The sequence below is a fragment of the Saccostrea cucullata genome, unplaced genomic scaffold (genome assembly GCF_032062105.1).
Source record: "Saccostrea cucullata isolate Sc308-1 unplaced genomic scaffold, CSIRO_AGI_Scuc_v1 ctg23, whole genome shotgun sequence".
NCBI lineage: Eukaryota > Metazoa > Mollusca > Bivalvia > Ostreida > Ostreidae > Saccostrea > Saccostrea cuccullata.
In genome coordinates this window covers 194,013-208,358 of record NW_026932470.1, presented here as the reverse complement: position 1 = coordinate 208,358, position 14,346 = coordinate 194,013, and the positions used below count along the sequence as shown (strand labels likewise).

The window sequence follows — 14,346 nt, the reverse complement described above, 5'->3', positions numbered from 1 at the left end:
GTCAGAAAGTTGACGTTCTCTATCGCTGGACATTAGCAGACGGTCCAACTTCCCCTCGAAATTCTCCACCATTGCTTTGAGGAGTTCAGTTTCCGTCTGCATTTTCTCATAATCTTCACCATAGACATCCCCCTTTTCCTGTCCCGTTCGTGAACAGAGAAGTCGCTTTATTGACGATCCTTTGCTACGTGACATCTTTGATTGGAACGTTGAGTTTTGTTTTCAGCCACTATGACGTCATGACTCTTTTCGCCAAAATTCGCCCTCGGTTTTGAACCAAATTTTCACAATCAAAAAACGTAATGTATTGTGTAAAAATGAAACTTTTTTTATTGACTGTAAAAACAAATGGTCAATCCCTAAAAATTTCATTCTTCCTAGGTTTAGAAAATTAGAAATGTTTCAAAAGACATACATAAATGTCATTCCCCGTCATTCGTAATCCTCTACTTTTTTTTTACTTTTGTATCGGTATAATAAAACAGTTAAAAAGTATATACATGTAACTGAGGGAGTTAGCAAGATTCCAGTTCCCCTCGACCAGGACTATTTCCCGAGGCGCACCATGCAGGACAATTTCCCTCGGCTGCGCCTTGGGAAATAGTCCTGGCCTTGGGGAACTGGAATCTTGCCAAGGCAAAAAAAAATAATAGTCTTGTTTCCTACTACCCTATTTTTTTTTTTTTAGAGGATTACGAATGGCAGGGAATTAGCTTCAAGACTAACGCACGGAAATTAGTCCATTAACATATCAGACTGATTCAAAAGTAAAATAGAGAGGATTACGGATAACCTGGAAATTAGCTTCCGAAGCAGGGACGGAAGCAGGGATTAGCTCATTTAACTAACGCACGGGGAATTAGTCCATTCACTGAGATTTCTAGGGAATTATTCACATTTTACTGCATAACTTTTTTATTGTAAGAAATCGGTAAAGGTAATATAATTATAAAAAACGTATTGAGTGATCAATGAACATCAATTGTATCATGTAAGATGTAAAGTTTTACATTTTTATGTTAAATAAAGGAATAATAATATTGTATGGTTGGGGTATAATGGGGAAATTGCATTCTGTAGCTATTAAACATAGTAAGATTCCCGACATTATTTCTTTCGTTGTGTCCATATCATTGTATATGGATCCATTTTTCTGAGATGGGTGGTGTTCAGGACTATGTCAGAGACAGTTTTTCTTCCGGAAAAAAAAATTACACGGAAAAACCTAAACTAATTAAACCTGTTATTAAAAGCACTGATTATTATAAATTTTATCTTTGTAGAAAATTACATTACACTTGCAAAATCGAAAGCCTAATTCATGAACTCTGGCTTAAAATCCCAACTCCTGATAAATTTGGCTTCGTAATTGAGACTTGGCATCCCGAGATAAAACTCAGACAAGACACTTTCCATTTGCTGTGAACAGACACGGGGCCATTTTTTTAAAATAATACATGTGACTTCTATTTGAAGAAGTAGCTCTTTATTTTTTTTTTATCAATTAATAATAATTTACAAGTCAACTTAAAAACTGATTAAAACGGTCGTATGCAAAAATGATACTTTCCGTATTGGGTGAATGTACAGCAAAACTCGGTTATAACGAAGTCACTAGGACCTATGAAATTACTTCGTTATATCCGTAATTCGTTATAACTGTATAAGAAATTCATTAAATTTATATAGCTGGAGATCCAAGATGACTTCGCTATATCCGTTAATTCGCAATTAATCCGTGTTCGTACTAAACGAGTTTTGCTGTACTCCCAACTATATATATGCAGATGGCATTGGTTCTGTGAATCTAAAACTAATGACGAGGATCGAGAGCTTCAAAATCAAGAGCTTGAAAATGTTACTTTGGCACGTCCATGAGGGTTTTGTTTGATGTATTTAACAATTGATACATTTTTTCATGCATTTAGCGTCCGCCCTCTTCTTTGGACACAATTCAGAGAAACGACAGGCCTTTAGGTCGATCTAATCCCACTAAAAAAAAATCATAATTGGGGTGTTAAAAAAAGTAAAGGTATGGAACTCCTTACATAAGGTACCCACATTAAAAATAAAATATTTAAACATCAAATTATCATGATTTTCACTTTCTATTCAAATCCATTTAAAATATAAAAAATCTACATTACTACCAAAGTTCACTCCGAAATTCCTTATACTTCCCGTGATATGCTGAGAATCGAAACTAAATTGACCTACATGTATATTTTTTTAACGCTTTGAAATTTCAAAAGTAGGACCCGATGAACTAAATTTTATTTGACACACCAGAAAGGTTCAAGATGCATCGAAAGTTGAACGAATTTAATATAGCCATGAAACTACGAAATTTGGTCCCTATCAACACACTCCAAAAACTAAAGATACAAAACAGAAAAAGTTTGACGATTTTAGGTCAATTAATATCTGAAATATGCAAATTTTAAAGTAGGTTGCAGTGACAAACTTTTGGGTTGACATGCTGGAGGGCCTAACATTCCCCAACTAAAAAAGTTTGATATTGTGCCCCAGCGTCCAAAATATACATCTAAAACAATTTCAAATTCAGGTCAGTGATCTACTTTTTAAAAATTTGTTTCAAAGCCCAAGTTGCATCAATTTCAGTATTTGATTAATAATTAGAAACCTCTCAGTATCCAAAGCAATGATCTTGGATATTTTGAAATGATCAAGAGAGTAGGTCAAGGTCAGAAAAAGTACACTACAGATGATTTATTTTGAGGTCAAAGTTCAAGGTAAAAGAAATTAATATAGGTATTACATAAAGTGGTTTTCAAATGATAATTTCCTTTCCTTGTGAAGCACATGCATGTGTATATGCAATACCCTACAACTTGGACAAAGAAGACCCTATCAATTCCAGGGTCAAAATATCAAAGTCAGAAATTCCAATATTGGAGAAAAAAAGTTCTCAAATGATTAATCAAGTTCTCCTTAAGCTTTTGTAATGAAATCTTTGGCAATCATTGATTTTGAGGTCAATGCTCAAGGTCTGAAATGCCTTAATTGGATTATGTGTTTTGGGATAATTTTCCTTCGAGTGTTTGCAAAGAAATTTAAGGTGCTGAATCTCCCTACCTTAATAAGAAAGTATCCTTTTGATTTTAAGGTCAAGGTCATTGATTCTCATCCTTCTGCATCTGCATTTCTGTATCTTCCCTTTAGATTGTTTTTTATTTGTTTTTCACAAAACAATCGATCTTGTACAAAAAAGAATGACAAACATTTTTAAAGATCAGAGTTTATTTTAATAGAAAACAAGTGCTGCCAGGTAATACAACCTCTGAATGTATAAAAGTTATAATGTTAAAATAAGACTAGAATTTCTCTATCTGAACACAATCATACACTGTCATACAGAGAGAAGGGACTGAAAATAGTGCAAAATGAAAACAGTTCAATTCCTTATTAAGTCTGTATACTATTATAGATATATAAAAATGAATTAAGAAACATATTAGCACCAAATTAAAACAAAGAACTATAACCCCCCCCCCCCTTTTTTTCAAATACAATGTAGAAGACTTTAATTTTCTTATGGTCTTTTTTGGTAGATTTGTCTAATGGTTATTTTCAGTGAACATTTAAAGATTGAAGAATAAGTGTTATATATATATTCTATACATATCTTCTCCCTGATTGTCTGAGCATATGGAGGAAAATATTTACTCAGAGTACTCAAAATTTGAGGGCGAGTAGTACCTCAAGATAAATATGGTTTATAAATTATAATTCCTAGATATCTCTATTCAATGCACTTATAAGTATAGCAAGGACAATTAGGCCTATAACTTCTTTAAGTAGCTGCCCTAGCTGGAATATCATGATACCAGGTGTTAAATCTCCTTGAAAATCATAAAAATGTCCTAAATACATGGGAATTTAATAATAATCTACCTTAATTGTGGCATTTTTGTAAAGAAACTCTCAAATTTTACCCAAATATGATAATACAGCAAAGTAAAAGATTAGAGAGGACATAATAGAAGGAAGACTACTTTTTCTTTTGGAGTTTTTGAATGTCTATCTGGTCCTTGAAGGCGAGAATACCGAGCTGTGCGTGAGAGGCCTCACTAAGGGACTTGGACCGGATACAACCCCTGTACTGGTCCGCAGACAAAGTGACCGGACACACCTTGTCATGCCACAAGTGAAATATCCCTGGATCTGTGGCTCTGACCACTATCATGTTGCTGCGGACGTACTTTTTGTATAAAAACACATCCTCCCCACCCCAGCCTATTATCCCCTCACTGAACCCCTTCACGGCCTGGAAATCTGAGAGGTACTGGCATGTCATTCCGTAACCAAAGTCCCTCCAAAACCCCGTCGTCTTGGAGATCACTAATTGTCTTTTGATGGACGGAATTGTTCTGTTTTCTAGAGAATAAACCAATTTTGGATTAAATAAACTGAAAACAATAGGATAGTAAACTTTCTTCTGTTTCTCGGTATTAAGTCGACACCTTTCTAAGAATTCAGCATTAAATATGATATCTACATCACACATGAATATAACAACATCCTTACTCCTCCAGGTTTCTATTCCAATCTGAAGGCCCCTTCCCCGCGAAAATTCTTCATTCACGTTGATGACTCTCATGAACTTATATCCATGGGTGTGACTGACGGTTTTAGTTATATTTTTCACAGTGTCCAGCCCCTCCTTCCCAAAGTAAACAATAGTTAAGTAAATATGCTTGTCAATTGCAATGCAAACATCTACAAAGTTTTTCATAAATATTTCCAGAGAATCCAACCTTCCCTTTAAAGGGAGTATGATATTTATCCAGGTTTCCCTGGTTCTGACTGTGGTGTTGATGGCAGTCATTAATGGACCAAACGGTTTAAGAATAGCAACTTTTGAGTATCTCCCCGATTCCTTAGAATTGATATTTCTGAAATAAAGTTCATAGTGCGTCCCAGAAGCAGGGTCTGTCCTGTATATTCCTTCTATAAAATCACTAGCAGTAAAAATTTTGGACATGTTTTTGCGTTGTTCATTCAGTATGCTGACACTATAAGAGATGACGTCGTACAAGTCCCTCCTCTTTGAACCTATCGGTTTCTCCACTACTCTCTTCCCCAGCCCTGGGTCCACCAGATAAATCCTGTTCAGTGTAAATCTGTTGAATGCCGTCATCTCAAATTCATTTTTCATTTCCACTCCATGAAGGATTTCAGCTGCCTGAAGTTTCTCACTGAGGTACTTGTGTACTTGACTACTTTGACTCTCGGACTCATTCACGCTGGCCGTTACATTTTCCCGCTGTAACCTCTGGGAATCGAGAATCCCCTCCAGGTCTCTGATTCTACTTTGAAGTTCCTCAATCCTGTTCTGATGTCTCTTCTCTGATTCCTCGATGGCGGCCTGGAATAATTCTCGGGTGTGGCGGGTTTGCTGGGGGACTGTTGTCGAGATGTTGTCCATGACGAGACCCCATCTAGTGATGACGACCATCGTTAACACGGACAACAGAAATAGGAGGACCAGTACGCGTGGCATGGGCTTCCCCATCCTGGTTCCCTTCTCTCATGTCACCAACCCTACAAAATAATATCCATGAAAATTAACGGAGGTCATTTAGATATCCCCTTACATGAAATTACATTATTTTACATCTAAAATGAATAATTTTCCGAAGTATGCTTTGACCCAAAAATAAAAATGACTTTTTAATGGGATATTTTCATGTTTCCATATTATTAACGAGTCATTCCAAAGCTAAATCTTGGAGAGTTGTGCCAGTTACCCATGTTCCCATGCGTACAATACTCTCATTAAATATCATTAGGGGACATTTTCAAATTTTTTATATCCTTTGATATCTCTCCTTCAAGGTTTTCAATATAATTGCAAAACTGTATTGTCAGTCTTTACCACAAAAAAGTCAGCTAATGCACTGCAGTTTTTGTCAACACAGTGAGAAGATCGGGGATCAGAGATTTAATTTGGCTCGTGATCACAATCATCGTGCCCCACACCTCAGACAATCACCAGTAACCCCTTTATTACATATGCTCAATAGATCAGACAATCTGTCAACCAGTTCTATTATTCTTCTCTTATCCTAAATTCAATCTTTTAAAAATAATTTGAAGAATGTCAGACTTTTAAGAGTCATTCTATTCCTTCCTGGTATTTATAAAATTAAAAAATAGTATCGAATTCTATATTTGGATTATTCTCTTCCAAAAATAATAGCAAAGACGGATCATGTAGATAGTTTGCTACCCTAATTAAAAATTTCTTAATATCTGCAATATATCAGTGACCAAATTTCAGTTTACAGTTCAATTTAAAAGAAGTAATATGTTCCAACATGGAGAATATTGAAAATTAAACTCATAATAAATCACAATTCATTATACTAAAGTACCTGTGAAATAGTACAAGTTTCCCAATTATTTAGATCAATTTATCAGTGTTCTCCTAAATCTGAAGGAGACAACTTCTCAAACCTTTAATTGAGTAAGCATGTCCCAAAGAAATGGATTAGACTATGTGCTTATAAAATCAATTTGCTAAAATACAATTTATCAATAATTTTACATCTTTCACAGCTTTCACAATTCATAACCGTATACAGATTTCATATTTTCAGTGGTGTATTATGGAGGGAGGGGATAGGAAAGAACACTGTATTAGTAGTTTATTCAGAATATAACTTTGGGCAACACAGCCCATTAGTTTACAAAAATAGCAAATACCATTAATGTGATTGATGATTCTCATGAAAACCTTGTCAAAGGGTCCTATATATGGTTTCTTGTATCACTGAACTTTTTTTTTAAATTAATACCAGCACCTCCCCACCAAATTGGAACTTTTGAATCCATCTAATAAAGCAAGAAATCAACCCAGTATATTTGTTAACACTAAATCTTTTACAGCCAGACTTCCAAGAAAACATTCATCACATTTCAACAAAGTACACATGTTTTCCAGATGTCTAAAACTTTCAGTACAAAGAAAAAAAAATTCTTTCATCTGCCAACTCAAAGAGATGAAATGTCATAAACTTTTACTCAATCTTGGGACCACACAAATCAGAACCCAATCAATCAAGCACATTGCTGGAGCCAGAGGACCCTTTCCCAGGTGAGCTTCACTGGCTTCTCAACTCTCCTGTTGACTTTTCATAGCAACAGAGACTTGCTGCAGTAAAATATTTTGACAGAGAATTTAATGAGTGTCAGCTAATTTGTCACCAACATGTCAATTCAAAATAAATCTCCCCTGTCTGCCACAGTAGTCAACAAATTCTCATTTAATGAAATTCATTCTCGGTAAAAGATAAAATCTGTGGCATACCCCAGTACCCTACACAAGGAAGGCCGATTCTCTTCTAACATGCAATGATAACATTACAGTCACCCATCACTACAGCAGAAAGTCGATTAAATCCAAATTGTTTTTCTTCATTAAAGAAAAAAATGGAAAGAAAAAGGACATTCTCTGGCATGTTCCTCCTTAAGTATGATTCTGTCAAACCGAGGGGTTCTCACTGCCACTAATCGGAGTGTTTTCAATGAGACAATTTGTATATTGCTTATTGCAGGTGAGTTTCCCGGGACTTCACAAAGGGAACAACACAGACTCCGGAAGCACTTGCATGTCTAGCCTTGAAGAGTGCTTCATGAGATCCCTACAGAGATTAGAATGATTTCATCAAAGGTATCCTGACAGACTAATAGCTGATTACAACTAACAACAACAATTCAGGACCTCATATTCCCTCCACATCAAAGAATTTCCAGCTTTAGTGTGAGTCTGACTCCGTATATATATGTATACATAAGAAGATCATAATACATGCACCCTCAAATTTTACACCTTTAAATTATTATTATGATACAACCATCTGCCACTAAGCAGATTAGAGTTGGATCCTATAACGCACAGATCTAGTTCACCTGTTATCAGAGAGTGATCTCCCCTGAACTCTATAGACTCCCCCCAACATCCTGACCTGTCACTTACAATTAACTTTACACCTAAAGATCAAGTAGCAATAAATGTATGGATGTAACCTAAGAATAAAAGTCAGAAAAATTAATTCTAGATAATCCATGAAAATTCTAGAGCAGCAAGACAGAAATTTAAAAAAAACAAGTACAAGAACACCAAAATTAATTTTCCTCCTAGCTTCTTTCTGAAATCTGTGCCTTCTCATAAACATATTTTTAATAGCCAAAAAATTCAAAAACAAACAAATAAAAACAAGCAAACAAGACAAATTAAGCAAAAAGTAAATCTTTCATTAGGAAAATAAAATCTTAGACTGCATATGCACAAACTGTGATGCATACCGTAGTTACTGCACCATTGAATACTTGTAGCACTGCAATGAATTGAAGAGCTAGGTGGTCATAGGTAAAAAATATTCAGAATAAAGCCATTATATCTAGTCCTGTATCAATTACACAGAATACAATATTACTAAAGGATTTACCATCCTCACTCAAAGAACATCAAAGAGACGATATATCTCAATGCATGTTATCAGTCTGTTATCAGTCATTAAAATAGATACAATGTCTGTCTCTGTGTCACAAGCTCAGTTCTCAGAATCAAAGGAAGGAACATGCCGATTTCTGCCATCCCTGGTGTCTCGTGTCCCCAGAATAACAACGATCTTACTGACACTTAGAAGTATAAGATACGGTCTGATATCCAAGGCTCCCCTGATATGTCGAAACTCTAAAACTCTACCGATACACAAACAAGCCAGAAATCCTAGTCATCATGCAAAATTCTGGTCAATGTAAAGTTGCCCTTTCAAATTTACAATGATATATATTATTATAAAATTTCAGTACATGAAATGCATGTTGATTACTTTAATTTGAGAGCTGAACAAAAGAAAATTCTTTTTATGACATTCAGGCATGCAGTTTAAATACATTCAATTGATATTGATTAAATTTCTACTTAACTACCAAACATTTAATAAGTGCAATTACGGGAATGGAATACTAAAACCCATTTAAAATGAGCATTTGTAATTTTAACTTTGATATACCATGTATAAATAACATGCCTATACTCCGTTATTAAAAGAATCCAAACTATATAACATGAACAAAATTTCAGTGGATATTAAAATTTAAATTTTTTTTTTAATTTCAGAGAAAAAAATGTCATTAAATTAGATAAAAGCATTGGCATTTGATTCAATTTTTTCTCATTTCAAATATCTGAACTAAGTCTACCTGAGTAAAACCCAAATATCCTGCAGGTAACGCAACTGACAAATTACGAGAATATATCAATGGGTATTAAAAATTCCATTAAAAAAATACATAATAAAAAAAAAAACATCAATACAAATCTTTAAAAAACCTTATATCTATACATTTTTAAAAAAAATCAAATTTCAAAAAGAAAGTAATTTTAAAAAAGTAGAAATAGTAAAAATTTGAACTCACTGTATTTGTGTTTATATCCTCAATCCCCAATGTGCGCTATGCTGCCCACGATCAGAGTATCAGGAGATCAGGCAAGCCCACACATTCAACCAATCAGCTAGCTCCATTCCACTTAGTGTTCCCAGGGTAAGCCTGTATGTAAATGTTTAATATCGTAATAAAAAAAAGCTACAAGATTCCCTCTGAGCTTTAACAAAGCCGACCTATTACAACTTACTTAAAATGCCTCTTTAATTGTAAACACTGTGACTGTGTATTTAAATAACCTCAAAGTTCAAGGGGTTACAAACAGAGAGTGGTTTTTAATCTTTCAGAAGTATTAACACATTTAATTTGTTTCACAGTTGACAAAAAAAATTCTGCATTAAGCACTCTAACCCTATATTTGATAAATCTCCAAGAGGTGAATTAAGAGATGTAACCAAAATCTCCAGTGAAATTAGAGGGAGCAAGCAACAAATTACAGTGCAGTGGCATATATTAAATGTAACAGTATCCGTTAATGAAAAAGATAAAACACCTTTCTTTTCATACAGCTTAATTAAGCATAAACTCACATGCCATGATATTCTATTATACTTTCACTTGATTATTCTTTAAATGTATTAGATGTTGACCAGAGTCTTTGTCAAAATGCTTATTTATTACAATCAAAATGAAATACCGTAACAAGAAAAATTGAATTTCTATAAGTCATGCAACCTATTTCGCTGCACATGTACTTAATTTCTTTAAACTTAAGTATTAAATTCTCATAATTAGAGCATTCCCAAGTAACATTGTTAAATAAAAAAAACAGTGCTATACGAAGTCTTGGTTTGACATATATTTGCACCATTATCATGATTATAAATTATTATTTAAGAAATAATCTGTGTGCCCTCCCATACATGGCAGTAAAATTGTTTTTCATGCTTTTTTCTAAAGTATGATTTAATTAAAATTTTTTCACAGAAAAGAATGAGGGACCACTGAACCTAAAACCTACAAAAAATGTTTGAGTGCAAATAAATATAGTACTTGACCTTCCCACTACAAAAGGGTGCCTCCTCATTCAAGATCTGTTCTCAATCAAGGCTCATACATTCATATGTTTTTATGAATCTGCTTGAATACAATAGTACATGTACTCATATAGTTTATAAGGGTTAAGTGTTAAAGCTGTCAAACATTTGTTTACTCATGAAAGAATATCAATTTTTATGAGTTTTGAAGGTAATAATTTTTGCTACTTTTCCCTATTTTAGTTAATCCCTTTGTAATATAGGCCTGGGCCATCAAATCCAACTGACTTTATAAGGTTAAAATTGCAGCCCCATAAATCTTAAGTATATTTTCAATGGGTGATAAAATTTGATCACTAAACAATTGTTAAGACCCTTAACCACATTTTATATTTCACTCATCTTACTGTTTCTCATTTCTAAACTGAGTGTTCAACCCCTGCTTTCATTGCCGTATTTGTTTTCTCCACAGCAACAAAGTTGCTTTTAATGGTCACTCAAGTATCACCAACCACGAAATCCTGTTACAAATTAGAGACAAACTTTGGAACTGGACCTTCTATTCTTTGTTAGCATGAAAACAGGGGGATTTAGTCCCCATTGAGGAGGCATTCACCCTGTGTTGATGGGCCTACAGGTGAAGAGGGTTATAGCCTGCTGGCAGAGAATCACGCACCAATAAGGTATCTGATAGTCCATTGTCACCCATTGTCCCCAGAGACTGAGAACAGTTATACTGCACCACAGGGTGTCAAACAGGCTTTCTATAAAAGGTCACACAACCCAATCAATTTTTTTTTAGTCAAATTTATTATTTTACAAGGAAAGGACATTTATAATGAACCATATCCCTGGTGGCATCAATGAAAGAAAAAGTGGAAAAATATGTTAATTTAATCTGATCCCTATTCAAATATTTGAAATATTTTTTCCCTCAAAGTTTAAAAAAATTATTTTATATATTTTACATCAATTAGCCATGGGATACATTAACTCCTCATTAAATGCTGTTAACAGTTTTGAGTGCAATCAAAAGCTGAGTCATTTTAAATACAAATGCATGTACTAGTATGAATTTTGGCTGAATTATTACGTCAATAGGTAATATCGCCTGATCCTGCTAGCTAATCAAACTTACCTGCTGTAGACAATTTTTATAATAAATAAAAACCATACATCATGTTTTAAGCAGAAACTCCCATTTAAATTTCATTGAGAAATATTTTGAAATTTAATAAGCAGGAAAGAATCGCTTTCATTTAAATAATTCAAACCTTTGTTGTGAAAATAGCCCCAGACCACTTGACAATCTGACCATACACAAGAGTACGCCACCCTGTGTCACAGTGTCAGAATCTCCTTATCAAGCTTTGTCCAATATTTACCAACACGACATAAATTGGCCGGGTCGTGACCCCACACTCACCAGTTCACCAGCCAGGCTGTCACATGTTTCCCATCCTAAAACAAACAAACCAATGCTTTACCAGTTTTTCATCACAAAATGAGACTAACAGTTCCCGAGCTCTGATAAACCAACACCGATCTGTCTGCAGTATAATAGCATGTCAATGTTTTTCTTCAGAAAACTGACTCTTAAAATACCCAAATTAATTTACCATGCAGTATAATGGTACACAGAAACTCTGCTAAACATTCATATCAGCTTACTCTTCCCCTCTGATGAAGCCCGTGCAGTAGGATTCTAAATATTCTTTCATCTGTTGATGTAAATTAGTAGTTCACTTTACGGTCAACACAATTATACCATCAGAGACCTTGACTATACATACAAATCAAATTTCCTTTTTCCTGCATCAATTTGAAGAATTATCCTGGTTTTTGATGATGAAGCCAGATTTTAAGATAATATAACTAGCTATTTTGGCGAGTGTACCTTTAATATAGTTAATCACTTATAGCATTCAATGACCTAGCTGTGATAATTTGTCACCTTGGAACAACTTTTAATGATTCAATAAAGTTTTCACGCTTTTAAATACAAAATATTCTGGTTTTATTCTCATCTATTTAAATAAATGAAAAAAGTATGCCTTGATCATCCCACACAATTTTTAATGCTCAATTAATCCTTGAAGTTGCATTAAAAAGCCTGCACTAGTATATAAAGAGAATTCAGTTACTTCCCCTTACTTAACTGTACTACAGTGTATCTGATGCCAAAAAGATTCAGATTTTTTAGTATGGCAACATATTAAATTTAAGACACTGGTAAACTAACAAAGACTGAATTTATAAAGCATAAAAATAATTCATATAATTAACATTTTTGACTGAAAATAGCTGTTTGAATTGAGGTCTTTTTCTGGCCCATATCTAAAATCCTCATTTCATGCAGCACTATTAAATATCTATACATTTTATCTCTTAGGTAAGATTTATAGGATGTGTGTTGTGTTCATTTGAGACTGGTCAGGATGATCTATGACCTTTTTATAAGCAACTCTTGAACAATCCAGGCAACTCTTGAAATGCAGTATTTAAACCTATTTAAACTTCTATCAGTGGGGCATTTCATGGTAAATATCTATTTGCTTAACCCCCACACTCCTGATAAATGACCAGACACACATGTTAAGCTTTATATTATATTAAATTCTTTTCAATTATAGGGTATTTTTTTCCTCAGTGTTTCCACAATTTATAAATTTAATTTACCCCTGGAAAAAAAAGACAATTATAAATCACTAAAATTGCTGACTTCATCAGACATTTCAGACCTTCTGCAGGACCAGTGGTAATCTTGCTTGTCAGCCTGATCACTTTAAGTATTCCAATCAAAAGCATTCTAAACGAAACAGTAATTAATTGTTAAAATTTTTTTTTTTCAAAGTACATTCAGTACAGAGCATTGATAAATGTTTCAAATGCTATTCAAACATGTATTTGCTGATGCTGCAGGAAATTTACCGGTATTAAATGATTTAATATTATTACCTTTTTTTAAAATCTCACAATTTAATTAAATTCTCTTTCACTAGTGCTGAAAGTATTTTTAAATCATTATATGTATTTAAATCTCATTATAATGGAACAGCTATAAACTTACAATAAAAATATGCTATTAGAATTTCCATATTGTGCCTTTGAGATTACTACGACTTTAACAAGCTTTGACATGGAGAAATACTCACCAGTAAATCGTGAGAACTTGTTCTGTGCACTGTAGAAATATGTAGGCTTGTTCTGGTTGAAATGGAAACTGCAGGTGTACGGGGAAATGACCTGAAGTCACACCGGAGGCTGGCCGCCCAATCAGCAACATCTGTCATAACTGTCTATACATTCCGTCTGAAAATACCCCCAACAATGTAAATAAACACGCCCTATTTAGGGAGGTTATAACTGTTTTTTAAACATTTCATCAGCTAGCACTAATGACTCTTGTGAAAAAATTCCATTTAACCAAAATATATTGAAGATCAAACAAAATGGCTATGTACAAAAAGCAAAAGTCTGTAACAGGACTGAAGCTCTATTATTTTTACTTAACAAAGGGCTTAGAACATGCAGGTACAAGTGGCAGTGTAGTCAAAGAAGGTTAAGTGGTAAAAAAAATTGGTACTGAAATAAGTTTGATCCTACTCCCCCTGGTAACTACTGAAATCTGATTAAAATAGTAGGAATTGCAACTTTTAACACTTCTTCCTCAATCAATGATATATCCCTATACTGTGAACAACATGTAGTTTAAACTGCGACTTGAAAGCATTGTATTTTTATCATAAGATTACATGATAAGCAATTCAAGTTACTTCCCATTACTATTAAAAATATTCTGGACTGCAGGTCTCATGAAATTTACTCAAAATAGTGTGACAGATTAGGTTTATTTACGTTTTCATAATTATTACATTTCGATCCCGATGTA

At 33.9% G+C, this 14,346-nt stretch overlaps 1 protein-coding gene across 5 annotated transcripts; it reads right to left on the bottom strand.

Annotated features, from left to right (window-relative positions):
• Positions 1-3,272: 3,272 nt before the first annotated feature.
• On the bottom strand, positions 3,273-13,860 carry LOC134235189 (chondroitin sulfate N-acetylgalactosaminyltransferase 1-like). 5 transcript variants are annotated; one of them, XM_062717301.1, is made up of 5 exons: positions 13,610-13,860; positions 12,074-12,175; positions 11,729-11,915; positions 9,451-9,582; positions 3,273-5,565 (listed from the first exon to the last, which is right to left on the bottom strand). In XM_062717301.1, exon 5 carries the CDS (start codon positions 5,534-5,536, stop codon positions 4,013-4,015), a length of 1,524 nt encoding a protein of 507 aa, XP_062573285.1. In that variant the 5' UTR covers positions 5,537-5,565; positions 9,451-9,582; positions 11,729-11,915; positions 12,074-12,175; positions 13,610-13,860; the 3' UTR covers positions 3,273-4,012. The 5 variants fall into 5 exon arrangements, with proteins under 5 accessions (XP_062573285.1, XP_062573287.1, XP_062573286.1 ...); XM_062717303.1 differs by lacking the exon at positions 12,074-12,175 and having other exon boundaries at positions 11,881-11,915; XM_062717302.1 differs by lacking the exons at positions 12,074-12,175; positions 13,610-13,860 and having other exon boundaries at positions 11,881-12,032.
• Between the last annotated feature and the right edge of the window lie 486 nt (positions 13,861-14,346).

What these genes read in the sequence shown, in the direction of transcription:
- LOC134235189 (XM_062717301.1), bottom strand. Translation starts at nt 5,536, where the DNA reads ATGGGGAAGCCCATGCCACGCGTACTGGTCCTCCTATTTCTGTTGTCC.